General features: G+C 41.5%; 3 protein-coding genes across 4 annotated transcripts in view; 2 read left to right on the top strand and 1 right to left on the bottom strand.

Moving 5' to 3' along the window:
- Positions 1 to 809: 809 nt before the first annotated feature.
- Positions 810 to 5,449, bottom strand: LOC307251451 (uncharacterized protein; the record flags this gene model as incomplete). The annotated part of the gene is made up of 5 exons (XM_080028822.1): positions 810 to 997; positions 1,948 to 2,139; positions 3,092 to 3,178; positions 4,303 to 4,971; positions 5,377 to 5,449. The coding sequence occupies 5 exons, from the start codon at positions 5,447 to 5,449 to the stop codon at positions 810 to 812; spliced, it is 1,209 nt and encodes a 402-aa protein (XP_079884948.1).
- Positions 5,450 to 9,338: 3,889 nt separating this feature from the next.
- LOC307252192 (importin subunit alpha-1-like) lies at positions 9,339 to 17,309 on the top strand. Its single transcript, XM_080029806.1, has 11 exons — positions 9,339 to 9,378; positions 9,704 to 9,819; positions 9,924 to 10,064; positions 10,597 to 10,685; positions 11,109 to 11,377; positions 11,902 to 11,996; positions 12,611 to 12,874; positions 13,156 to 13,389; positions 13,991 to 14,173; positions 14,772 to 14,921; positions 16,671 to 17,309. The coding sequence occupies exons 2-11, from the start codon at positions 9,754 to 9,756 to the stop codon at positions 16,758 to 16,760; spliced, it is 1,581 nt and encodes a 526-aa protein (XP_079885932.1). The 5' UTR covers positions 9,339 to 9,378; positions 9,704 to 9,753; the 3' UTR covers positions 16,761 to 17,309.
- Positions 17,310 to 17,606: 297 nt separating this feature from the next.
- Positions 17,607 to 24,757, top strand: part of LOC307251360 (E3 ubiquitin-protein ligase SMURF2) — a 57,861-nt gene continuing 50,710 nt past the window's right edge. For both annotated transcript variants that reach the window (XM_080028709.1, XM_080028708.1), the window contains exon 1: positions 17,607 to 17,994. In XM_080028709.1, the coding sequence (XP_079884835.1) occupies positions 17,943 to 17,994 (52 nt within the window). In that variant the 5' untranslated portion in view covers positions 17,607 to 17,942. The remainder of the gene's footprint in view (positions 17,995 to 24,757) is intronic.

The following is a 24,757-nucleotide window of genomic DNA, read 5'->3' as shown; positions in this document are numbered from 1 at the left end:
GGCTCCAAGGTTCCTACATTTCCTAAACTCAGCAACTGCTGTCATTTCGAAAAGCCAATTTATGGAAGATAAGTTTTCATAATTCTTCTGAAAATAAAACATTTAAGAAATGTTTTTGATATGCTATTAGATTGGTAAATACCGGCGCATCCTTTCAAAATGTAGCTACTTATTAAACCCATTTAAAACAACATTACACTTAGGATCTTATCCATGTGCCATGTTCATATGTGTGCTGGATTACAGTGGAAATAAAGAAGCTGTTTCTGAGTATTGGCTTGTTAAGCGCACATAATAAAACAGAAAAAGGCCCACATAAAAGCCAATGCTTTAGGAAAAAATAGATCCATTCTACAAGTTAATTTCAAGCTAAATGACAAGAAGCATGCTTCAGATAAACAAAATGTATACATTTTCTTCCATTTAGGGACTTCATGAACCAGCCATGAATGAATGAGGAGTTTGAGTGCAGTTGCAATTTTTGAGAATATAATAGAGGGTTGAGTGGACACCCTTTTTTGACGCCCAAAACATAAAATATGATCGTCGTAAATCCGTGAAATTGAAGCTGCTTGTGTTTTCTGTCAAAGAGAACCGCAAGTCAGTACTTCAGGACCTTTACACATGAACAGAAAAAAAGGAATAAACCGGATTTTGATTTCGTCACAGCAGTCCATGAAAAAAATAAATCCACGCCTTCAGCAAAATGTCTTCCGTCTTGCTCAATACTGAGGGGCTAGTTACGATCAGTTCAGGTAAGCTGCAGTGTCTCTTCCCTCGCAGCAGGGGGCGATAGTCTTATCTTTGCTTCACCTGCACTTGGAGCGGGTGGCCTCCAAAGCCTTCTGGTGCCTCCGTTTGTTGAACCTCTTGACATAATTATTGCTTCGCAGGAGGCCGTCTCCGGGCTTCAGTTTACCGCCCAGGAGGTTCAGGAGGTCACTGGGAAGATGGCGCCTCCGATGGTAGATCTGGCCCATCATAATGTATCTGGTCCCTTGGGAACACATATGGGAAAATGTTGAAGCCGCAGAGGGAAAAGCGCACAGTCTAGCACTCTTCATGTTTGCAGTAAACAAATGAGTTAATACAGCTTTTGCTGACCTCAGGTAAACAGAATTACCACGTCCTACACAATAATACTTTGGTGGAACCATGTCGTAGAGCTCTTAATTTATGGGTATTGACACTAACTTCATCCTCTGCATTAAAGAGGACCTATGATACTTTTCGACTTTTATGACCTATGAACGTTGTTATAATGCTTTATAGTCAGTCATGTTTAACCATACTAGAGTATCAAATAATTACGTACATGCATTTCGACGTATTCCCTGCTGACCGTCTGGGGTGGCTATGCAGAGTACTAAAAACTATGGCAGCCAGTCGAGCCGAACTTGTTCAAATTTCCGGGTTTTCTCTGTCACGCTCGGGTCGTTTCTGTCATGTTTCCATGTATGGTAATGCTGCCGCTCAGGCAAGCTCCGGCTGCATGCCCCCACCTTCCTGGAAATTTCCTGAAATTTCCCGCTACTGGAAGGAAGGTAACCAATCACAACGGAGTGGGGTTTGCAGCAGGGGGGGAGGGGCGGAGAAGCTCAAAGCAGTGTGTAGAGAGAGGCTGCTGTGCTGGCTAGGGTAAGAGGAAGAGTGTCCCGAAAATCTACATAGTTTTTTGTGATGTCATTCGTGTCAGGTTGCTCTATAGCAGTTTTTAACAAGAAATTAAGATCAGAAAAGTAGTATAATAGGATCTCTTTAATGTCCAATAATATAGGACATCTGTCTGAAATCTGATCTTTTTTAGAATTTTTTTTCTTTTTAAACTTTACTAGACCAGTGAAATGACTAACAATAGCGTATTATAGATACTAAATACACTTGACAATTGCAATAGTTTCAAATGTACTATAGTAAAGAGATGTTCTGGGGCCCTAAGACACTCACCAAGCTTGATGTCAGGGCAGGGCTTGCTGCACTTGTAGGTGTCCAGTATCAGAAGGCGAACCTTGAAGAAAAAGGTTTCTGGTGTGACGTAGAGACGACTCATCTTGTAGAAGCCGTCACTGCTCACCATCAGAGTGATGATGCGTATACCTTTACGCACCACATCAATGTCGTGGACTATCCCATTGATGGCTGTTTAAGGGACATGAAAGACATCAAACGTCAACATTTGAAAAATCCATACAGTTAAAACTGGTTGGTACAATCAAATTTTGTATGAGTAGGTTTTTTATTCAAGGCACATTTGACATTTTAGGGAGCGACCTTAGCTCAGTTGGTACGGCGTCTCCCCTCCCACCCCCCGGGCCGGGCCCAGCAGCAGACCCGGGTTCGATTCCTGCCCGCGGTCGTTCTCTGCATGTCACTCCCCTCCCTCTGCCCCATTTCACCTCTGTCTCTATCAATAAAGCATGAAAAATGCCAAAAAATATCTTAAAAAAAAAAAAGGAACATTTGACATTTTGAGAAATTTGCTTATTGGCTTTGGTTCCCAGATGGAGATGAGAAGATGGATACCACTCTCATGTATGTGAAAATGATGGTGGAGCTGAGCTTTGGAGGTAGTAGGATGGCCTAGACATCTAAGCCCTAGAGGAAAGAGGGGCCGAACAGTTACTATGAAGGGTGTTGCTTGTGGCTATTACATTTATAGTGCCCAACATCTCTACAATTGTATGAGAAAATATCAATTACCAATAGAGCAACTTAACTTTTAGCTTCAGTCTGCCCAACACCAACAAAAAACAACCTACCAGGACTTCCAAAGCTCAGTGCTTATAACAACACATTAATTGATGTTATATGTGCCGGTATCACCCATCTCCCACCTCTCTTTGTTGAGCTAAGCTAACTGGCTACTGACCATTGCTCCATAAATGTATTCCTCATATAAATATATGGCTTCTATCAATGTTCTTTACACATTTCCCAAAATATGAAACGATTTAAACTGTTACTTAAAGTAACATTTGTGTAGGCTACTTAAATTTCTGTTTAGCTTTGCCTTTGATAGCTATATATGCAGAATTTTATCATCGTCCACCTTTGCCAAACTCCTTCTCTTTGCCTCTCGCTGGGTACATACCAAACTCACTGTAGCAGTAATACTCTCTCTCCTCCTTATCCTTCCTGCACTCTGTCATGCAGAAGGCGTCATGTGTGAAGTCGGACTCTACGGGGGAGAAGACAAACAAGAGGACAGGATGGAAGGATGAGAAGAGGAAGAAGAGTCAGAGACCATTTGCCTTTTCGGAGCTGTCATTTTCCAACGGCATTAGAAGAAAAAAAAAACAAGGTTCTCACAAAAATAAAAACATGTGTTGCATTCCTCTGCATGGGACAGGAGTATATTTGGAACATGTGATGGGATTCTCCATCGTAGTTACACTCAGTAACCTTCTGGCTGGCTTTGCATCAGTTTATTACAACCTCCCCAAAGAGTGCACATGGGGAAACGTTGACAGACAGATTTGAGGCGAGGTGTTGCAATTAGTGGTAGGCCCCGGGGTGTTGAGTTAAAACCATCACTGTCATAATCACTCTCTGTGTGAAGTCATGGAACGTGTTAGTTACTGTATGGGTGACACATTTTTTAAATCTCTTTTTAGCTATTTTGTGGGATGTTGTTTAGCCTTAAATAGACAGGAGACAGTGAAGAGGGACAGGACATGCAGAACGACATTTGAGAGATGACATGCAACTGTCCAGAGCCAAGCTCAAACCAGGGACATTGCAGATACATGAACAGCATGTTAAACCCAAAGGCCTTCGCGATGCGCCAACAAATGACATTTGATGACAAGAACATATTGGATATTTTGGATGGGGTAGGTAGGCCTACGCTGCAAATGAGTGACCCTTCTTGGGATTAATTAAATCATATAATATAATATAACTCAGCCCTTGCCATTCACAGACATTTTGGCAAATCTTCTATAGCTTTGTCGCAACAAAGTTAAAATCCAGTTTTTGTGATCAAATGTTACAATAAGCCTGGGCTCTTTTAATTTTGTGGGGGAAACATTTTACTCTAGACAAAGTGAAATCCCAATCCAACTTCATTTTTTCCATTTGGTGACTAATGAGTCATTTGTGATTGTGTAATAGCCTATAGGCTATTCAAAGGTCTGACTGCACATAGCCTATTACTATGCTGCCTACCTGAGATAAAAAGCCTAGCCTATCGCATAATTAAGATAAAATAATTTCCAATAACGCTAAACTCATGGCTCAAATTATTGTTCGATATGTTAGGTCAGTCTCAGGTCAGGGTAGGCTTCAAGCAATCCTTCATACCTCGCCTCAGGATGTCGAACTGGTAGAGCAGGCTGGAGGAGCGCCGATTAAAGACGACAGGCGGGCGGCTGTTGTTCCGGGTCGCTGACCCGATGCCTGACTGATAGAGACTGGACTTCCCGGGTCGGTTCTCCTCCGGGTCCAGCCGTCGGTTGGGCGCTTCTCTGCGCGGCGAAGGTGCCGGCTGGTGCGGCTGAGCCTGAGGAAGTGTGCTGGTTGGAGCCCTGGGTCTGGAGTTGGGGTGTCCCTCTGGTTCACTCTGCTGAGGAGGACTCACGTTGGACTGGGTGTCCTGGTTGGTTTTGTGCACGGTGCGGTTGCTGCTGGTGGCAACGGCTGTGGCTCCTGGCAGCGGAATTTTAGGAAGCAGACCAGTAGCCTCTCCTCTGTTTTTTTCGCTGTTGTGCTCCACCAGACGATCGCTCTTGTGGGCCTTTTTGCTCTTGTTGTGGGGACCGTGGTGGCGAGAGATGGGGGCCAGGTCGCTGTGCTTTGGCCAGACCGCAGAAGGTAGAGGGTGGAGGGTGAACTTTGACTCGCCGGACTTGCTGCTCTTCTCTAGGAGCTCGTTGATAGGCAGGGTGGGCTCTTTCACCAGCAGCCGGCTCTGGTTGCTCGGAGTGGGATCCACGAAGCTGGTCTGGCCCTTCTCTATCATGGTGTACAGCTCTGAGAGTGGACAAAAAAAGGAAAATAAGGCTGCACACTAATATTTCCCTTGGGAAATTATGCGGACAAAATGTTGCCTTAAAATAGTGTTGCCTACTAGGCTACTTTCTAGTGTTGTTTTAGAAATATTTTATAATCTACCAGAATTTGTAGGCCAAATGATTATCGGATTGCTCCAAATCGACATATGCCCCGGTGTAGATCAGCAAGAAATAATTGGGCATGCATGTGTGATATAATAGGCCTACCCTGCCTACCTTGGCTAAAATACTTCTATAACAAAAAAATTAAAAGGCAACATGTAAATTGAGTAGGCTAAATGTATGAAAATCTGATTTTCTCCAAAACATAGTCTAAAGTGAAACTGAACAAAAACAATTTTTGTTAAAACAGGTTTTCACTCACCATTGACAACATGCTCCTCTGTGTTGTGGAGAGGAAAGCCCAGACACAAGAGAAACATAATAATCCCTGCCATCCTGGATGTTTAGTGTGGTCCACAAATTAAGATCTGCAGCAGAGCTGGGATTCCTGGGAGTTTTATACAGGCCGCTCAGGACTCAGATGGGATGGGGTAGGGTGGAAAGGGAGTTGGTGGGACGTCCCTAACAGAGGAATAAACAGTTTGACACGAAACTCCTTTCATTCATAAGTTAGAAAGAAAAAAAGACTCCCTGTGTTGTTTACAGCATAAGAGGGAAATATAACTGTGTGATAATATTTTCTCTTTTATTAATCAATAGCATTTTTACCATGGTAGGCCTATCTTATATTCAATACAATGTGTAATAATATGTTTTATTGATCGTTTATTCACTTTTTTTTCTTTTTTTAATTGAAATGTTGGTGGACAGTAAAAAGAAAGCCTGCTTTACTTCAGAGAGCAACTGCGGGCAATCTGTCCTCCAACATTAACCTGCCCATGATGCTCAGGTGGATGAGACGGTCCACCCGAGTGTGTTGATAACAATGTGTTTTAGTTGCCATCTGGTGGTTACAAAGAGGAACTGCAGCACACCTTTCAATTACTCATAGCACTTCCGGCGTACCCTTTCAAAATACAATCCCTGAACACGAAGCAGTTTCATTAGATTAGAAATCAAATTAACTTGAAATGTGCCTCTATTTATTCTGTAGTAGTCTCATGTTTTGGTACAATGTAATGTAAGATGTGCATAATTAGCCTTAAGGGACATTTAATAGCGAAACAAAGAATGGATAGGCTATGTAAAATAAATAATTATATAAAACTAGGCCTACACTAGCCTACATATTGATAACTATAACTACTATAAAATACAATCTATGATAAATATTTTACTTTGAGGATAGATATATTCACCATTTATTTTAGCTAAATAACAAACACAGTAGCCTAGCATATGCTAGAACATAGGCCTATGTTAACATGCCGGTGAAAGAGTTAAGATTTGTGTTTCTAATTACACTCAAATGAACTAGGCTATATCTCCTTCGTCGCTAGGTGGCGATGATGGTCTATTTAGGCTATATTAGTATGTAGGCCCTATTGGTCTTCATTTACCTCTGGTGGTGACAGTGAGAAACTACAACATTATAGTAGCCGACATTTTTTAAACTTGGGCTTTGGAAGATATCGTAAAACATTCTGTTAATAAGGTTGAATAAAAGTAAGAGACCAAGTGGACATTAGACAGGGAAGATGACATTATCATGAAGAAGGCCTGCTTGTGTTGTTGACAAGTACTGAGTTTAGGACTTAAGGGGCTCCAATGGTAAGTAGCCTACAACTCGTCACTTTATACTGCAAGTACGGAGAGACACTCGAGTCCGCAAACAACATGCAAGCTGGCGACCACGGGACATATGTGGTAGTTAAAGGCCTACTTCACCGGTTTGAATATGAAGGTGTATTGAATTCTGAGATCCTATGTAGTATAAATGTGCAAAAAAAAATAAAAATCGGTTCATCCTAGCCTGAGAAAAGGCAGAAAGAGTGTTTTTTTTAACCCTATATTTCTCTTTCTCGTGACATCACAGAAAGAGAAATATAGGGTTAAAAAAAAGTACTTTGTAAATATTACTGTGATGTCTTTTACTGTGACATCACAGTAATATTTACAAAGAAAGTTTTTTTTAACCGTATATTTCTCTTTCTGTGATGTCACGAGAAAGAGAAATATAGGGTTAAAAAAAACACTCTTTCTGCCTTTTCTCAGGCTAGGATGAACCGATTTTTATTTTTTTTGCACATTTATACTACATAGGATCTCAGAATTCAATACACCTTCATATTCAAACCGGTGAAGTAGGCCTTTAAGTTGCTAACGTTAGTGATTGCATGAACTGGCGCAGTGCAGGTAAGCTTTTTGCACAACACATATTGCTGCCCATAGTTATAGAAAATATAGATAATATATCTATGGTGCTGCCTTAAAACTAGGTTCGTATATTGTATGGTCTGTACTTCCCACTGATGGTCGTAATGAGTAGACTGCAGGGCATCATTACATTTGTCAAGTCAGAATCAATACAGGAATTATTTCTTACTTCCGGATAAAAAAATATTTCAAAATACAGAGCTCCTCGTTTTTAGCAATCCACCTTGAGACCCAGCGAAGTTGTTTCATTCAGTTCTCGAGTCAACCCCTGAACAAGTGCAAAAACCTGCAAACAATATTCAGTCGTCTTGAACGGAGGAATTTATTCTGCGCACTCTACTTTTGACATTTCTTGTGTATTTCTCTTATACTTTTATTGCATTGTTGAAAGGATCCCGAGGCTCAAAAATGTAATTGCCAACGACTGCTGCTGTAATTGTTGTGCATATGACAAATAAACGATTTTGAATCTTGAATGGCATATGATGCCAAACTCCAAAGAACTGGAGGCCAGCAACTGTATATTTGTAAAATAAATAAAATAAACTTTGCGCGAATATTTTCATATTCAATGTTTCCACTAAGAAACAAATATATATTTTGGACTCTGCAGATCAGGGTTAAATTCAAGTTTTAATTATCATATATTAAATGCACAACAATTAACAACGCTGCAAATGACGATAAAGCGAGTATAGAGAAAATAAATAAATGCTCTTGAAAATTAGAATTGAAGACATGAAATAAAATACATAAATAGTGCAAAGTTGACATGTAGGAATAACATAATATATAGAATATGAAATGTAGAATAGAATACTGTTTACTGTGATGTGTGCATGTATGAACAGGAAATGTACCACTGCTGAGTGTGAGTAATGTGATACAGTAATGAGAGTTCAATTGTCTTGTGGCCTGCGATATGAAACTGTCCCTGAGCCTGGTGGTGCAGGACCGGATGCTGAGGGATCTTCTGCCAGACTGCAGCAGGCAGAACCGTTTGTGCTGGGGTAATGGGGTGTGGGCCTTCTTCCTACACTACTGGGTGTAGAGATCCCCCATATATTGCAGGTCTGTCCTGGTGGTGTGCTGAGCAGTTTTCACTACCCTCTGTAATCTGTAAAGTATTACGTTGGAAGGCAGTACACCTGGCAAACGAGGTGGGGATTTAGCCAGTATGTTACCTGTAGGAAAAGATTATGTTAGCCTATAATTAAAAATAAAGAGAGTCATGTTATTTTCTGCCAATGAGGCTATAGCCTATAATTCAAATTGCACTTTTGTGGCTTCTCCTATTTTCTGAAGAAGAGGGTTAATGCTGGAGCGTTGAGCTGTGGGCAGAACTGTTACTCTTGACATGTCCTTTCTTGTGACTAGGTTGACCTTTGACCATAGTAAAAAAAAAAAAACATAGTTCCCTGTGGCAGTTAACAGCTTTTATCTCTGACCCAATTGATGAGTGTCACTGTTGACTGAACCTGTTTGTGCGGTATAGAAGACCTGCTGGGTACATTGTTTGAATGCATGTTCATACCTGTACCGTAGACATCCACACAATCATGAGAGGAGGATTATCCCCATGCCCTGAAAAGAAAGCTAAATGCGACCCAGATGGGACTCGAACCCACAATCCCCAGCTCCGGAGGCTGATGCCTTATCCATTAGGCCACTGGGTCATTACGTAGTTATATGAGGAAAACTACTTTTATCAAAATGATAATAGAAAGAAAAACTTGCTGTACGACATACATTTTAGCACCTAAGATTTGATAACAGATTGTTGGGTAGATAAAATGAAACCCATAGAATCCCAGGTGGCTCAGACACAGCTGCAGTCGTCCACAATGAGAAGTAGGCAACAACACAAAAGGATGTGGCAGCCATTATTATCTCGCGATACTAGCCGTGGTTGCCTCGGACAACGGCTTCGTTGTTGGTAATCGGGCAGTGCTTGAAGTCCGACTAACCAATCAAATGTCAGAGAAAATAGGGCGGTATTTACATGACGTCACGTGTGTTGTAGAAAAAAATACAAGGCTTCTTGAAGGTAAGCCCGTCGCACATGCTCTGTGCTTAAATGTCCATTTTTAACAAAACTATTGTTACTTAAAACGTTTGAGTAATTGTTTTGCTTATATTTCTATTGTATAATATTTGCACCTATGAATTGTTGCGGTTTTTTGGGAGTTAATCTACCGGATGGGCTTCTCGTGCGGTGGGCCACATGGTGTTAGATAACCGGCTCCGCTTCAAGACAAGCGGCCAAATGCCTGCTAGCTCGCTAACTCACTGCCTGCTAGCTATCATAAAGTAAACCGAAGGAAAGCAGCCGTTGGTACGATCGTTTGACTTTTAACGTTATTTTTCCACAGGGAGTGTTTGTAACGTTAGTGAAATCGATTGTCTTGCTCAACGGTCAGGAATGTCAGCTGGCAACGACAGCGGAGCGCGACTCACCCAGTTCAAAAACAAAGGGAAAGATGCCAATGTAAGCTCCGAAAGTAGCAGCCATCACCATTTGAGCATTCAGTGTGTATTGAAACTGAATCGTAATATACGATGTCTCTATATGTACTTTTGGGGAATCTTCAGGAGCTACGTCGCAGGAGAGCGGAAGTTAACGTGGAGCTCAGGAAAGCAAAGAAAGATGATCAGATCCTAAAAAGGAGAAACGTCCAGACCTTTCTGGACGAGCCAACGTCTCCGCTCCATGAGCAAGATCCCAACGCACAGGTAAACCGCGGTTGATATCAGCTCTACCGCCCCTTTCACACATTAGCTGCTTGGTTTGGTTTGAAACAGTACACGGGAGGAGGCACCTGTTGTAAATACAACTGTTTCCCACGTTTTTTAAAACAAATATATATTGTATATTTGTTTTAAAACACGATTTAGTTGGCCATGTATGAGCTACAACAAGCTCCATGTCTTCAGCATCTGATACAAAAAATGTCTGGTCAAATTAAACCTCAAAAAGTTGTGTTCCCAGTGAATATAGGTCAATGATTAACCTACTTTAGGTGTCTAGCACCTCATGATAAAAGTAAGAAGGTTTCCCTACTTAATTTTAAAATACTTCCCAGATGATTAAGAATAATCAGTTTTGATATTATTTTATTATCATGTTATTAAGGTGTTGAATTTGCATTATGTATTGGATCAACAAGACCATGAAGTAAGATGTGTTTAGCTTTCTGCTTTTTGTTCATGACATGCATTGTGTGTTGTGCAGATAACTAATCCCCTCCTGTTTCCGTTTCCCTAGCCTCCTCAGCATTGGTCTGTGGAGGAGATTGTAGGAGGTGTAAACAGCCAGAATCTAGATCTTCAGCTGGAGGCCACGCAGGCAGCCAGGTAAAATCCCCTTGAAAAGAACTGTGACCAAAGGGTTTTTGATGTGCTGATTTAACTTTTTGTTTCCATCACATTTTACTGTGGGATTGTATGCATACACACTGTCCAGATGCCAAAAAGAAAAATTTAAAATATAATTGATAAATAAACACTGTGCTCTGCTCTATTTATTTTTAATTAAGATTTGCTCTGCAATGTTTCCTAATTTTGTACAGATTAACTTGGATCATTTGTGTTTATCTTTTTTTTTGTTGTCAAGTTGGTTGTGTCTGTTCCCAAACCTGTTAAACATGATATCCCTTGTATTGGCCTACAGCTAGTGGTTAATGAAAGGAGGCAGCGTGGGCTGTCACTTATTTTCTCACTCCTTGAACTTACTTTCCCTTGATTAACTCCCCAACTGTTTTTCTTCCTGATGTGCAGGAGGCTCCTCTCCAGAGAGAAGCACCCACCTATTGACGGCATAATTGCTGCAGGCCTCATCCAAAAGTTTGTTACTTTTTTGGGATGCTCTGAATGCCCCCCCATCCAGTTTGAGGCAGCTTGGGCCCTGACCAACATCGCCTCAGGAACCTCAGACCAGACCACTGCTGTAGTGGATGGAGGAGCCATCCCGGCCTTCATCAGTCTTGTGACATCACCCCACCCACACATCAGCGAGCAGGCCATCTGGGCCCTGGGTAACATCGCAGGTACGGCAGGCTGACAGCACTCATTTGAGTTACTTCCACATCTGTTGCTCCATTACTCCATATTCCAAAGTTACATTGTTAACTTAGTTGGTCAGACAGATGTGTTATCCCAAACTGTTTTTTTTGTGCATTATTTATGCTTCCTTTGTTTTGTCATGTGTTGTTGTTGGTCTCCACAGGCTGTAATGTTAATGGCTTTTTAATATTAATTGAATGCATGTAAAAGGGTGTGTTGTAAATCTGTTAAGTGCATTTTTGACACTTTGAGATCATTGTCATACCGTGATCCAGGCGAGGTATATTTGAAGCTGTGGTCTATCACAGTGTAGGTACTTGTTTGTCTGTTTTCTCCGTTGGCAAAGGTATTAGAACAGATCATAGTGAAAAACAGCTAGAGCATATCAAAGTAATTGAAAAATATGCCCTTTTTTTCTTGGTAACTAACTACTTTTAACCTACTGTAGTTTTTATTTTTTTTCTGTTCTGTGGTTGCCCTGCTAAATGTCTTTCACCCCCAAATATAGGTGATGGATCCAACTACAGAGACCTAGTGATCAAACATGGTGGTCTCCAGCCACTCCTGGCCTTGCTGGCAGCTCCTGACCTGTCTGTGTTTCCTGTGAGTTTTTGTTAAACATTATTGTATTGTTATAATAAAGACATTTGAAAGTGGGGGGGAACATGTCCCCAGTGGAAATCTTCAAACCCAAATATATCCTATGCTTTACTCAAAACGTTTGGAGCCTAAGACCCGGTAAAATGCTGTGCCGACACAGTGCAAGAGTAAATGACAAACACTTACCATTTGTTTTGTTCAAAAAGTAATCGTAGGTTAAAAAGTTCTAAAGTTTAAGACTAAAGTAAGTGGTCTACAGCAGGGGTTCCCCAAGTTTTTTATTTTTTCCAAAGACCTGCATATTCATAAAAAGAAAACGTTAAAACATTGGATTTTACTGTTTTACAAAGTGGTTATTTACAATGTTTTCGTAAATATTATGCAGCTTGGTAACAAAGGCTAATTCTATTGAAACCCTAGCATCCAACCTTGAGAGTTTTTGAAATATGTTTGAACACCAGACTTATTCTGTTTGGATGGCTGTATTTAGAGAGAGGTCTTTGTATAAATCTGAGTCTTGTCTGGAAAGTGATATACAATTAGTCTTAATAACTATCATTTGATAACACTTTTGATTTTTCTTAAAATAACACTTGACTCTTGACCCACCATTTCAGTCTGGCTACCTGCGCAATGTCACTTGGACGCTATCCAACCTATGTCGCAACAAGAACCCGGCCCCTCCTTTGACGGCGGTGCAGCAGCTGCTTCCGGCCCTGGTGCGCCTCCTGCACCACGACGACAGGGAGGTTCTGGCTGACACGTGTTGGGCCGTGTCCTACCTGACCGATGGCTCCAATGAGAGGATAGAGGTGGTGGTGCAGGCAGGCCTGGTGCCCCGTCTGGTACAGATGCTAGCCTGCGGGGAGCTCTCCATCGTGGTATGTGACCATTTAAAAAAAATTCCATTGGTACACTGTTTTTTTCTACCAATTTGCCCTTTTTACGCCTCATCCATCAAAGGTAGCTTGCTGCTCTGTTGTTTCACTTTCTGCCATGACCCTTCATACCCGGAAGTGAAGCTTATTCTGCTGTTTGCTCGATTGTTAATCACTTTCAGATAGCTGTTTTGTAATGTCAACATGTGAGACATATTACAACCGATATTTGTAAATTGTGAATACTACAAATATTTGACCTCACTGTCCTTGATTTTCCCCAGACTCCAGCCCTGCGGTCACTTGGCAACATTGTGACTGGGACAGATGAGCAGACCCAGTGTGTGCTGAACTCAGGCGCCTTAGCGATGTTCCCCATCCTGCTGCGCCATCAGAAGTCCAACATCCAGAAAGAGGCAGCCTGGACAGTGTCCAATATCACTGCTGGCAAGGAGAGCCAGATCCAGGAGGTTGTCAATGCAGAACTGGTCCCCCTCCTGGTGGAGATTCTCCAACAGGTCAGAACACAGTAACACTTGGACATATAAATGGCTTGTTACAGTAGTCCAAAGCAGATTAATGAATTCAGAACAAATCAAATTATGTTTTATTGATCAGTGTGGGGATAAAATTGTTCTCTGCATTTTTATTTTTTAACCCATCCTAATTACCTTCCTTGAATCAATCTCTGAGGCCAGAGTCATCGAGTAATATCTAACAAGGATATGTACAAACATGTATAATGAGTCCATTATGTTTTTCTGAAGAGGATTTCATTAAAAAATTGTTAAATGAGTTGACATGTAAAATAATGAATAAGTTATACTTTATATTTGCACTTTTTTTGTATTTAACTAAAAAGGCAACTACTGCTATTTACATTCATGGGAAAACCAGAAATGGGCCTTTACGTTATTCAGAAAAACATGACAGTAATTTTTCTTTTACCCAATTTATCTCAGCCTTTTTAGGGACCAAGCCGTTTTCTTATTTTAAGAACACATACTAATTTATGATTTCATTTTTATCACAAAGGCATATTTGGTATGTCTTTACTATCTCTCTAGTATGTCTCTGCTTTTTCTCTGGACAAAATCCCCTGATTTAATTTCTGTTTAGGGAGACTACAAGACCCAGAAAGAGGCAGTGTGGGCTGTGACCAATTATACCAGTGGTGGATCTGTGGAACAAGTGTCCTACCTGGTCAGTTGCAATGTGCTGGAGCCTCTGCTTAACTTGCTGACAGCCAAAGACAGCAAAATCATCATGGTCATCCTGGATGCAATCTACAACATCTTACAGGTATATTCCCAAGACCCTGTTGCCATCTTTGCTTTGAGAGTTCCTCACAGAAAGTTCATCTTCAAAGTGAAATCCAAAGGTCATCAATGCTTATTGTAGAACCTATCCATTCATGTCAGTGAATTGTGTATATTTATGAAAATAAACATATACCTGATTTAGTTGTAGGTAATGTATCATCATGAACATTACACAATATATGCAAGGTTATAATCCATTTTCAGCAATGTAGGTCTATAGGTAGAGTTACAACAACTATCACATAAACTGACAAACATAAGTGACATGGTTAAAATCTGTGCTGGTTGAGTTTCACAACAAAAAGTAAGCAAAACCAGAAAACTTTTATTGTCAGCACATCAAATCCCTAGACTTAATTCCTTGCCTCTGAAAGGATGCCGGCGACAAAACACATATTTGTAATCCAGAAAACCTTATAACATGTTTAAATAATGATTAAGGACTAACAGCCTAGAAGTTTAAATTAAATGACACGGATGGATTCTTGTCCTTTGCCGATTTTAAATGGATGGTCATAGATTCATCTCCTGGTGATGAAACTATTTGCCTTACAGATTTTTCTTTTCTTTCTCCACAGATGGCATACAAAACTGGTGATATTGAGAAAGTGTGCCTAGTGATTGAGGAGTTGGGAGGTTTGGACAAGATTGAGGTTCTGCAGTCCCATGACAACGAAGCTGTCTACAAGTCTGCGCTGAACATCATAGACAGATTCTTCTCTGAAGAGGTAATTGTTAGTGATAACAACAGGGGTCCGATCAGATGAGCTGCACAAACATTTGTATTCTGATAATCGGTACAGTAGTTTGGAGTATGGTTGAGATGAAAAAAGGAAGAGAAAAAAGATCAACAATTTGGAAAAACCCTTGGAGATTTGGTTATTAATACAACTCAAAGTACAAATTGTTGCATGACCTCAGTGGCTTCATTTGAGGTGTGAGCAAATAGTATGTTAGGATTGTGATAAGCACTTCATTGAACAAATAAAGCTGTACACAAACATAAGAACTATACAGGCGGAAGACGAACGACTATATTGTCAGTTATTATATGACTCACTCACAGATTAAATTACTGTAGATTTGGCAGAGACGGAAGGGTGGCATAAATAACTTGTGTGATTACTCCCTGCCACTCTCGGTGGTCAAAGAAGAAATGTAAGGTGTGGTACCACATACAATAGTCTGAGCCCAATGCCTGCTATTTTTTTTAGCAAGGTTACCTTTTAATATATGGCCAAAGCTAATTTTAAGGTTAAATGCATGTTTTGCATTTTCTGGTCAAACAACGGCCCAATTCAAAACAGACCCTTTTACGTAAACTGACGTAAATGGTGCTAGTGTGCAAAATCTATCTTAATCCATGTACATGAAAGAGCTCCCAAAATATATACAGACATGGTTAAGCTGGGAACACACCGCACTGGCCGCGCGGCGAGATTACATACAAAGTCAATGTACTAGCGCGTGGCCGCGCGTCCACCCAATAATCGGCGTCCAGCGGCCGGCGGCGGGGGCTTGCGCGGCGCGTGAGGCGCGTGAATCGGGAGCGCGGCCATTAGCGGCGCATAGAAATTGTGTCATCAAAGGAGCGTGAATCGAAGGCTTGTGCGGCGAGCACGGCGCCGCAGAAAAAGATGAAAATTTTCATCTTTTTCTGCAGCGCCGCTGGGCGCCGCGCCTCCACAGCCAATCAGCGTTGAGATTGCCCGGTGGCGGTGGTCTGCAAGACGAGGTGGGCGTGTGGAGTGAGGACATAGGGCTTCCAATACATTCTGCAAATATGTGTATTTTGCATCTGTTTAGCTGTTGGTTGTACTTTAGCCAAGGTAGCGCCGGTTAGCATAGTGAAACTCACCCAGCTGTGTGCTGCTCCTGAGGATAATATGAACCCAAAGTTGATGGCAGTGTCCGTGTGGAATTCCATATAGTACAGCGAAGCACCGGTGTTGTCCTCCGTCAGCCGGCACACTTTCACTTTCAGGTAGGCTGATGTCTGCCTTTATTTGTGCTGCTGAGCACACACTGCTGTTGTTAATGTGTTTAGTATGTTGCTGAATTGCTGTTAATGTGTGTGTATTTGCGATCGGGGTGCGTGTTCAGGCTGTTTTAATGATATTTGTGACAAGACTGCCACTGGTTACACAGTGAACCTACATCTGTATTTTTTGGCACAGCTGGACCATGTTATTGTTGTTGTTGCACCGTAAGTGTGACGGGTCTGATCTCGGCGTCGGCGTCAGGAATATATGGCCCAATATGATCAAGCGGCGAGCCTCCTGCGGTCACGCGGCCAACCGCTGCCTACGATGAGGCGGCGGTTGGCCGCGGCGGCGACTGCGGTGAACATGGCCCAATATGACCAAGCGGCGAACCTCCTGCATTCACGCGGCCAACCGCCGCAGGCGGCCAATGCGGTGTGTTCCCAGCTTTAATCCTCTAATGCTTCTGTCCTCCTGTCCCCATTGGTCTTTCAGAATGAAGAGGATGAGTCTGTGGTTCCTGAAGCGACTGAAGAGAGCTACGCCTTCCAGATTCCTGAAGACCAAAGCACTTTCCAGTTTTAGAAAGTCCAGCTTGCTCTTTGTAACATATAAACAAAGAAAACTGCCACCTTATTGATATTTTTGTATTTTTTTCCAGACATTTCATCCTTTTTACATGACAGTACAAAGACAAAATATCATTGTTTTAAATAAAATATTTGTAAATACAATTATTCATGCATAATGTTTTTTTTTTGTGATCAGTGTTTAAGACATAGGCAGCCAGGGAAACCAAATGTATATGGTGAAAAAGATGTGAATGGTTCTACATTTAAAGAACTAGGGGGTGGTAGGGGATCCATGTCACCACTAGGTGACACTATGCTTATTCTCGGTGCTTGTTGTGAACCTACATGTCATAGGGGCCCTGTTGTTTCTTGGCACAGTGTAAACTATTTTGTGAATGAAATCTGTTTCAATGCATTTAAGCTATATTATATTACAGCATCTGGATTGGAAAGGAGCAGAAACAGACTAAGAGGGAAATCAAGCCCTGTGGCCACACCAACCAGAGGCATTACATTCAAGTATGATATTTTGTATGATATACACTCCCATTTACACTGAATAAATAAAGCTACGATGCTGGCTTCTGCAATTAACCTGCTCGTAACTGATTAATGTGTTACTGAATAGCCTAGTATAATTAGCCTTAAAATTGGAAACGGCTCGACTGTTCTCTAATTGTCTAATATTATTGGTTGGTATTAAGAGAATACACTATCGCCTGAAACCATGCATGAAACTTTAGTTTGATACTGCTTTTATTTTGACACATCGTGCCGGATGTACTCTTATATATTGTCTGCCTGCAGTGTGTAGCACAATCCTCATCACGACCAACTTCAGTGAAAGCAGCTCGGGCAGAGCCGTAGAGGAGACGTCCGTTCGGTACGGATGGAGGGCGAGCTGTTCAATTGATTTGTAAACCGTGCTCACGGCGCGAACGGCTTTTTGGAATGCGTTTACATGCACTTTTTTTGCGCAAAAGGAGCCCTAGTGACAGTAATATTCCAGCGATGTGATCATGGTGCCGTTATGTTGCATACACAGTCAGCGTGATTTGCTATGGTGACACCACAAGCTAACCCCGAGCTAGCAGAGGGATTGTTTTGGGAGATACCTTTTTGAAAAACTCGCACGCGGACACATGCATTAGACACCTTTTGTGATTTTTTTCGTCAAGCTGGAACACAAAGGGGAATGTCTAGCCAAGGAGTTAGGAGAAATGGCCCAGTAAAGCTGCGGTTGACAGGTAAGCGAATTTAAACACCCTCCTGCAAGCTAGCCCGCTAGCCCAAATAGCTAACTAACATGCTGATGGTACACTGGCGTATATGCTTTGTGTGGGACAAAATGGTTTAACTCGTGCTTTATCTATTGTTTATTTAATGATTTAAATTGCGATTAATTGCTTAAATTGTATGCCAATGTTACTCACGCCAACGCGCTTAGCAGTACTGGGAGGCAGTCGATGAGCTTTGATTGTTAGCAAACACTACCTGTTTATTTAATATTAACATTGCTTGCTAATTCTACTTTTGGGTCGTTATCTCTTTAACTGCGTTTCTAATGGGCTTTCTCACAAGAGGGTTTGTTCGTGCTTAAACATTATATCGGCCTTACTTATGTCCATCTATTCCTATTGTGTTTCAGCGTATTAGCCTGTATGTGCCTATCGGTGTACATTTATCACTTGTCCATCCGTTTTGCATCTGCAGTCCTTTCCAGCAATTTTCTAGCATTTTGCTGGAATGGCTCATGTGTGAACAGGAGCCAGAATCGAATTTAGGACCTATTTGTACCTCCAATTTGCCTGCTCATGACCTAGTAAAAATGCAGGTAATATGCAGGAAAGGCTGTAGTGGGAATAGGCTAAAGCCAGAAGATTGCTGGAATAGAAGGGCTATGGACGTATTTAAAAGTTGCAGTTGATCGTTCAACTGCAACTACTTGCTGGTGGCAGAACAAAACCAACATACCAAAAGCTATTACCAGCATTACCATATCATGTGTGAACAAGAGCAAGTGGTAATATGCTGGAATAAGCTGCATGTGTGAAAAGTAAAAAGGAATGGAATACCAGTAATTTGCTGCAAAAGGTGCTTCAAGATTGTCTCATTTATTGATATGTTTTTGTTTGAGACCACTATTACTCTTGTTCACAACAGTACAGTATAGCTTTGAATTCCCATACCATAGATACATAGGGCAATGACAGGTTGTATAATCTTGGTAGGTTTTTTGGTAGGGTAAGCTATATCGTGCAATTCAGCATTTTCTCTTTCACAACCGTGTGCTACAAGTCATTCTCCTAGAAATGCAGATTAACACTGTGAATAGAAATGAATTCTCAAAGCTCAGAATCCTGGATCCCCCCTCTCCATATGGAGAATGGTTTGAAATGGGGCTGCAGTGGTCTGCAGACGGAATCCCAGGAATGTGAAACCTCAGAGAGGAAATGTGAGTGTTTCCTGGTCATAGAAACATCCTCTGTCTGTCCTTCACTAGAGAGAAAGGATAAGGAAAAGTGTGCGTGAGAGGAGAGGAGACATGCCTGTCTTCACAATGGTGATCAGTGATGCTAGGTCTACATTTAGACTTGTGCATCCATTCACGTTTTACATGTGTGTTTAGTTGTGGCCACACTTGATTTATGTGTCTGTGACCAATGTGCATTTAGACCAAACATTGCATACCAGCTCAAGTCCAGTTTTTCTCTGTCTGCTCTGTGGTCTCTTTCATAGTTTGCATGTTTTTATTTCTCCGTCACAGTATTGAAATAAAGCAAAAGCTTGGACCTAAGTAGATTAAGGGAATCGGCACTCTTGTGCTATTTCAGCCACTAGTCCGCTCTTTATTTGTAATGTTTTATTTATATAAACTACAGCATTAGTACTGCTGATGCAATCTGTAGCTCTGCTCCTTTAAATATCTGTTCTAGTTGTGTTCCTCACAATAATATAACTTTGGTTTCGTTTCGTTTTTGAAATTCTCACCAGTCAAAGTGAAGCTTTGATAATAAGAGACGCAGGAGACAGCTGATTTTGATGTGTGCTGATTTCCACCCTCACTGGGCTCGCCTCTCGTCACAGCAGTGGATTACAGTTTGCGTAGGGTGGGTTTACACACAGTCACACACTGCATTTTTACTGGAGTCATCCCCGGTTTTGTCATCCCACACCGCATTCAAATGCCAACTTGTAATCGCACAAAGGCATTTTTAAAGCTCCTCCTCACGTCTTCAACATTTATCTGGGAGTGGGACAGCTGCTCTTTGATGCTTAAATTATTACAGATGAAAAAAACATCCTACTTTGAGTTATCTAGTAGGCTGTGTGTTGCTTGCTACTGTGTCCCCACCGAACTTGGTGCCAAGCTTGTAAAAGAGAGCAAACTTGGATTTTGAGAGCTGTTACTCCTGACACTGCAGGGCGCTGACAATAGTTGCAGTTCCCCCTCTGTCTCCTGCGCAGTGAGCGCTGGTGTGTTCCCTCCACTTTCCTTCACTGAATGCAATGTGGAATTCCTTAAAGGTGAATGAGATGAGGTGAAGTAGGGGATGAATGATCAATCTCTTCCCCCCCCCCACCCCCTTCAAATATGGCCTCTTGGCTACACTGGGCTGTTGCCGCCTCTGCTGTGAGGAAGGGAGTCTGTCAACGTGATCCATTTCCTCCATAAACCTCCAGTTGGCATGCAGCAAGCAGGGAACGACTGGAAGAATCATCTCAGGATTGTTCCCTGTTCTGATACTCAGGAAAGCTAGGAAACCCACATGTGCACTTTTCATTTATTGTTGGTAGTGTGTGCGCGCCTCATTCTAAAATTTGGGGAATCTGGTGCTGGCCGGAGCTTATGTGTGTTGAAGGGGGGGGGACTCAGGAAGCTGGTGATTAAGATAAAGATCCAGGCGCTGTCCCTGATTCAGCATTAGCTATGGTGCAGAGTGCATTTTAGGGAAGTTATCAGAGACCACTATCTAAGCATTCACTGTCAACTCTCACAAAGTACAATGGTGTGTGTCAGCCTTGTTTGTAGCCTATGTTTGAGCGCAATGTTTGTGTTTTTAGAAAAACGCACACAAACTGTTCGCACATGCACACAGACTTGGACCGATATGCATTGGGGTTCGACTGGGTGTACCGTCAGCACGCGATGCCTAGCTAAAATAAGGCTGTTGGCTTCCTAAAATATAAGGAATTAATGATACAAAGAGCGATAGTGAGAAACAGAAAGGGGTTCCTCAAGTTTCAGGTAATGATGCCAAAATGATTATGCATTATTGATGATTTTTTTTTAAATTAGAGTGTTAGAAGTATTAACACATTTATAATGAGAGATGTATCTACCTTGTTAGTACATATTTTCTGCCTGTTGGAATAATTGCATGATCGATTTTTAAAGCAGTCTGACATGATTTAGCATTGGCAGTTGTTTCTGTTCCTGGTATTCTGCTTGCCATTCTGCCTGGCCCTCCATGTATGATTTGAATTAAAAGCTGATTAATACACAGTCATCGTTACATTTAATCAACACACTGTGAGCTGCTGGTACTGTTGGGACTGGGACAATACACGATGGCGGTGTAATTTATTTTGTTATGTGTGCACTTTTTTCATTTCCAAGTGGCCTTTTTCCCCTTTTAAACAACACAGAGTTTTGACAGTTGAAATGTGGACCAGAGTTGGCGATTATGATTCACCAGCGCACAATGCCGTGAGTCACACAGTGGCGTGTTTGCAGTGTTGCTCTCCGCTTTTATGTTCCCTGGCACCAGCCTAATTCAGGATCAAGCCATGATTAGGCAGAAAGTGCCCTTTGACCCATTTATGAGGCAAATAACAGTGGGCGTTGCTACAAAATCCACGGATCCTGGGGAAATCGCCTCCAAGATACTGGATGGCTCAAGATTTTAACCAAGTGGAATGATGATGGCTGAAAGTGTTTACCTTGGGAATATCTGCTGCACCAATAACATTGATTCCAAGGTGAATTTCCAGAAAAATGCTAAATGTGATGCAGCTTTAACCTCAAAGCATAACGATGGACCAATGTAGAAGGTTGTTCATAAACCTGAGGCACTCGGATAAATAATGCACCTCATAGCTCTACACCACCACATTGAATAAGCAGTGAGTTTTTAAGTCGAGGTCCGTGGGCAATTTGTCCACTGCCTTTTATGTCTGAGGTATAGCGCTGTTTAAGCCAGCATGAACAAAAGTATGATGTGTTCAAGGCAAGCCTACGTTCTCATTTCCATATTGCCTACCTCTGGTTTTTCCTCTTTCTGGAATCAGACACTTCCTCTTTGACTTTGACTTAATAACCTTTCCTTCACTGTCATTGCTGAATGTGTGTAGTAGGGCTGCTCGATTATGGCAAAAATTATAATCACGATTATTTTGATTGATATTGTAATCACGATTATTAAAGATGATTATTCATTGTAGGGATGCACCGAAATGAAAATTCAGACAATTCTTTCAACATTACATAAACAAAACTCCCAAATGTGCTCCTCAAACATAGCCTACAACTAAAAAGCCACATAAAATAAATAATCAGTAAAACCTTCAAATGTAAGAGTAAAATTAATATTTTACTAGGGATGTGATTGTGAACAACTCATTGATTTGTACTTCGACTTATAAGAGGAGGAGGTATGAATCTACAAAAAGATCGACTTATTGCCTTTTTTTTTGAAGTGCAGGTTGAGTTGCTGTAAAAAAAACTACACCACAGCTGACACTGTAATGTTCAGACTTCAGAATTTGCATCAGAGCGCTGATCATAAAAATTAGATGCTTTATTTAAACAAAGTCCATGCTTAGGTGTTGGTTGTAACTTTTCGGCTGCTGTAGACTGAAACTAACGGAGGGGATGCGGCTCACTCACTGTATATTTGCTCGTGTTGCGCAGATAGTTTGCCGACATGGCACTATATATTCAGGCTCTAGACATGCAATCAGAAAGCGGAAGCCTTTCCCCTCAACAACATTAACATGCAGGAATCCCCGACTATCATTTTAGCCACAAAGCTTTTCTGCGCGGCGGGTCACACCGGCGAGTTCTCACAGGGAATGACACCGTTACCCACCGCCATCACAGTGTCTCACTCACACCATGTTTCACCGAGTGAAACGCTGCTTCAATGGCGCAAGGCTTTTGTGTTTCGGTGTAACATCCTTGACGAGCCTTTTAACTTTATGCTCAGCTGAATAAACAATTTCACTGCAATCGCTGAAAGCGAAAGTGTTCGGGCGGAGCGCAGGTGGAGACGAAAGGGTGCGCTGCATTTACTACACATGACCCGGCGTGTCGCACAATAATCGTTTTATTACGATTATCTTGTTTTCATGATCGAGGGAAGCCAAAATTGTAATCGAAATTCAATTAATCGCCCAGCCCTAGTGTGTAGTGTAACACAATGTGGTGTTTTCAACTTAAATGTGTGTGTGTACACATGTTTGCTTTGTGTTTGTATGTGTTTCAGCTCAAACATTTTACAAAAGAGAGCAGTCCATATGATATGGGGCAATCCCCTACTGCTGCTGTCAGCTTTTCTCTTGTCATCAGCTTGTCTCATGGTTCTACTTTTCTTACATATCTTACTGCTTCTCCCCCTGGTAACATCTTCTGCCCCTCTTATTATATGTCCCCAACATGCCCTCCTCTCTCACAATTGTCAAATGATCCTTTTTACACTGTTGCAGGGATCCCTGAATGACACCAAGGCATCATTCATTGCTGGAAGTCCTTTGGTTGAAGATATGCAATGTTTCTTTTTCTTTCTTTTTTCATAGGCTGCATTCTAATGCCAAGACACTGAAGGACAGAGTTACCATGGGCATCTGTAGGCTGAAATCAGTGCTATACTTTTAATAAGTTATACGCTATTTTTTTCAGTTTACAGAATGCATGAAAGCCTCTGTGGTGGTGACTGCATATTCTGTGACAAGATTAATCGGGCTATTAATGACCCTCTTTTTCATTTGCAGTAACTGACTGAGATGAGTCCTATCCCCGTGCATGTTGTGCTGGATTATCCCTTAGTGTAAATATTCAGTATTACACAGTAGATTAGTCTGTGTGTGAGGAAAGAGGTGAAGCTTCAGTATCTGTTTGAATGTTTGCTTGATCTTGCCTCTAGCATTCGGTGTCACTCTGTTGTGGTTGGGTTCTGTACTGCAGTATGGAGCTAAATAGCCAAACTTCCTCCGGCTCTGTTTAGTCTGCATCGCGCCATGTGCTTCAAATGACCACACATAAGTTCCATACATTCAGTTTTCACATGGCTCTGAACGTCATATTGAAACGTTTATGTTCACGTTGTAATCCAGCTGTATTTATCCTTTCTGTTATCAGTAAATCTAAAAGGTAGGGCCCTGCCATCAGTCTGTTGCTGGCCTGTGCTAGGCCCCTGTCAAAAAAAGACACCAGTGTGCAGCCGGGCCCCCTCAAAAGATACTTACCAGCCACCATGCCTAACAACTTTTCTGGGGGAAACCCTGAAGAGTGACAGTATAGGTACAGACGGTATTCTAAAGGGTTATCGGATGCAAATGATCAGACAATTATGTTGCATATTTTTTAGTCAAAACATGAATAATGTGGTAATCCCAAAACATTTGCTTATAGGTTTGTACCGCCTCATTATGACTTAACTCAAATCCAAACTAAAAAAACTTTACTGATATGTACTGCAGTCTGATGTTCTTGCTGTGTGATTTACAGATAAGGTTACATTGATTGTTTCTCTCGAGTCTGGAACTTTTTTGTCTCAATTTCTTATCAACTAAATGTCACTGCATGCGAGACTACACACTTCTTCGCACATCACTATTAGCTCAAAGAAATTTCGATAAACATAGAGAAAATGCTTTTGTCTGTTCATGGTTAGGGCACCTTTGTTGTGACAGTCTCTTGGGCAACATAGTGATGATCCCACTGTCTTTGTGTCAGCAGTATTGTTCCTGCTGAACTATTTGCCTTCCTTTTACAATAATCTGCCATCA

Source organism: Ammodytes marinus (genome assembly GCF_949987685.1).
Source record: "Ammodytes marinus genome assembly, chromosome: 6".
NCBI lineage: Eukaryota > Metazoa > Chordata > Actinopteri > Uranoscopiformes > Ammodytidae > Ammodytes > Ammodytes marinus.
Note: the sequence above shows the minus strand (reverse complement) of the source record. Positions and strands in the feature narration are given on the sequence as shown.

What these genes read in the sequence shown, in the direction of transcription:
- LOC307252192 (XM_080029806.1), top strand. Translation starts at nt 9,754, where the DNA reads ATGTCAGCTGGCAACGACAGCGGAGCGCGACTCACCCAGTTCAAAAAC. An exon ending in GAGGCCACGCAGGCAGCCAG is followed by an intron (nt 10,686 to 11,108) that starts GTAAAATCCCCT and finishes CCTGATGTGCAG; the next exon opens with GAGGCTCCTCTCCAGAGAGA. An exon ending in CAATCTACAACATCTTACAG is followed by an intron (nt 14,174 to 14,771) that starts GTATATTCCCAA and finishes CTTTCTCCACAG; the next exon opens with ATGGCATACAAAACTGGTGA.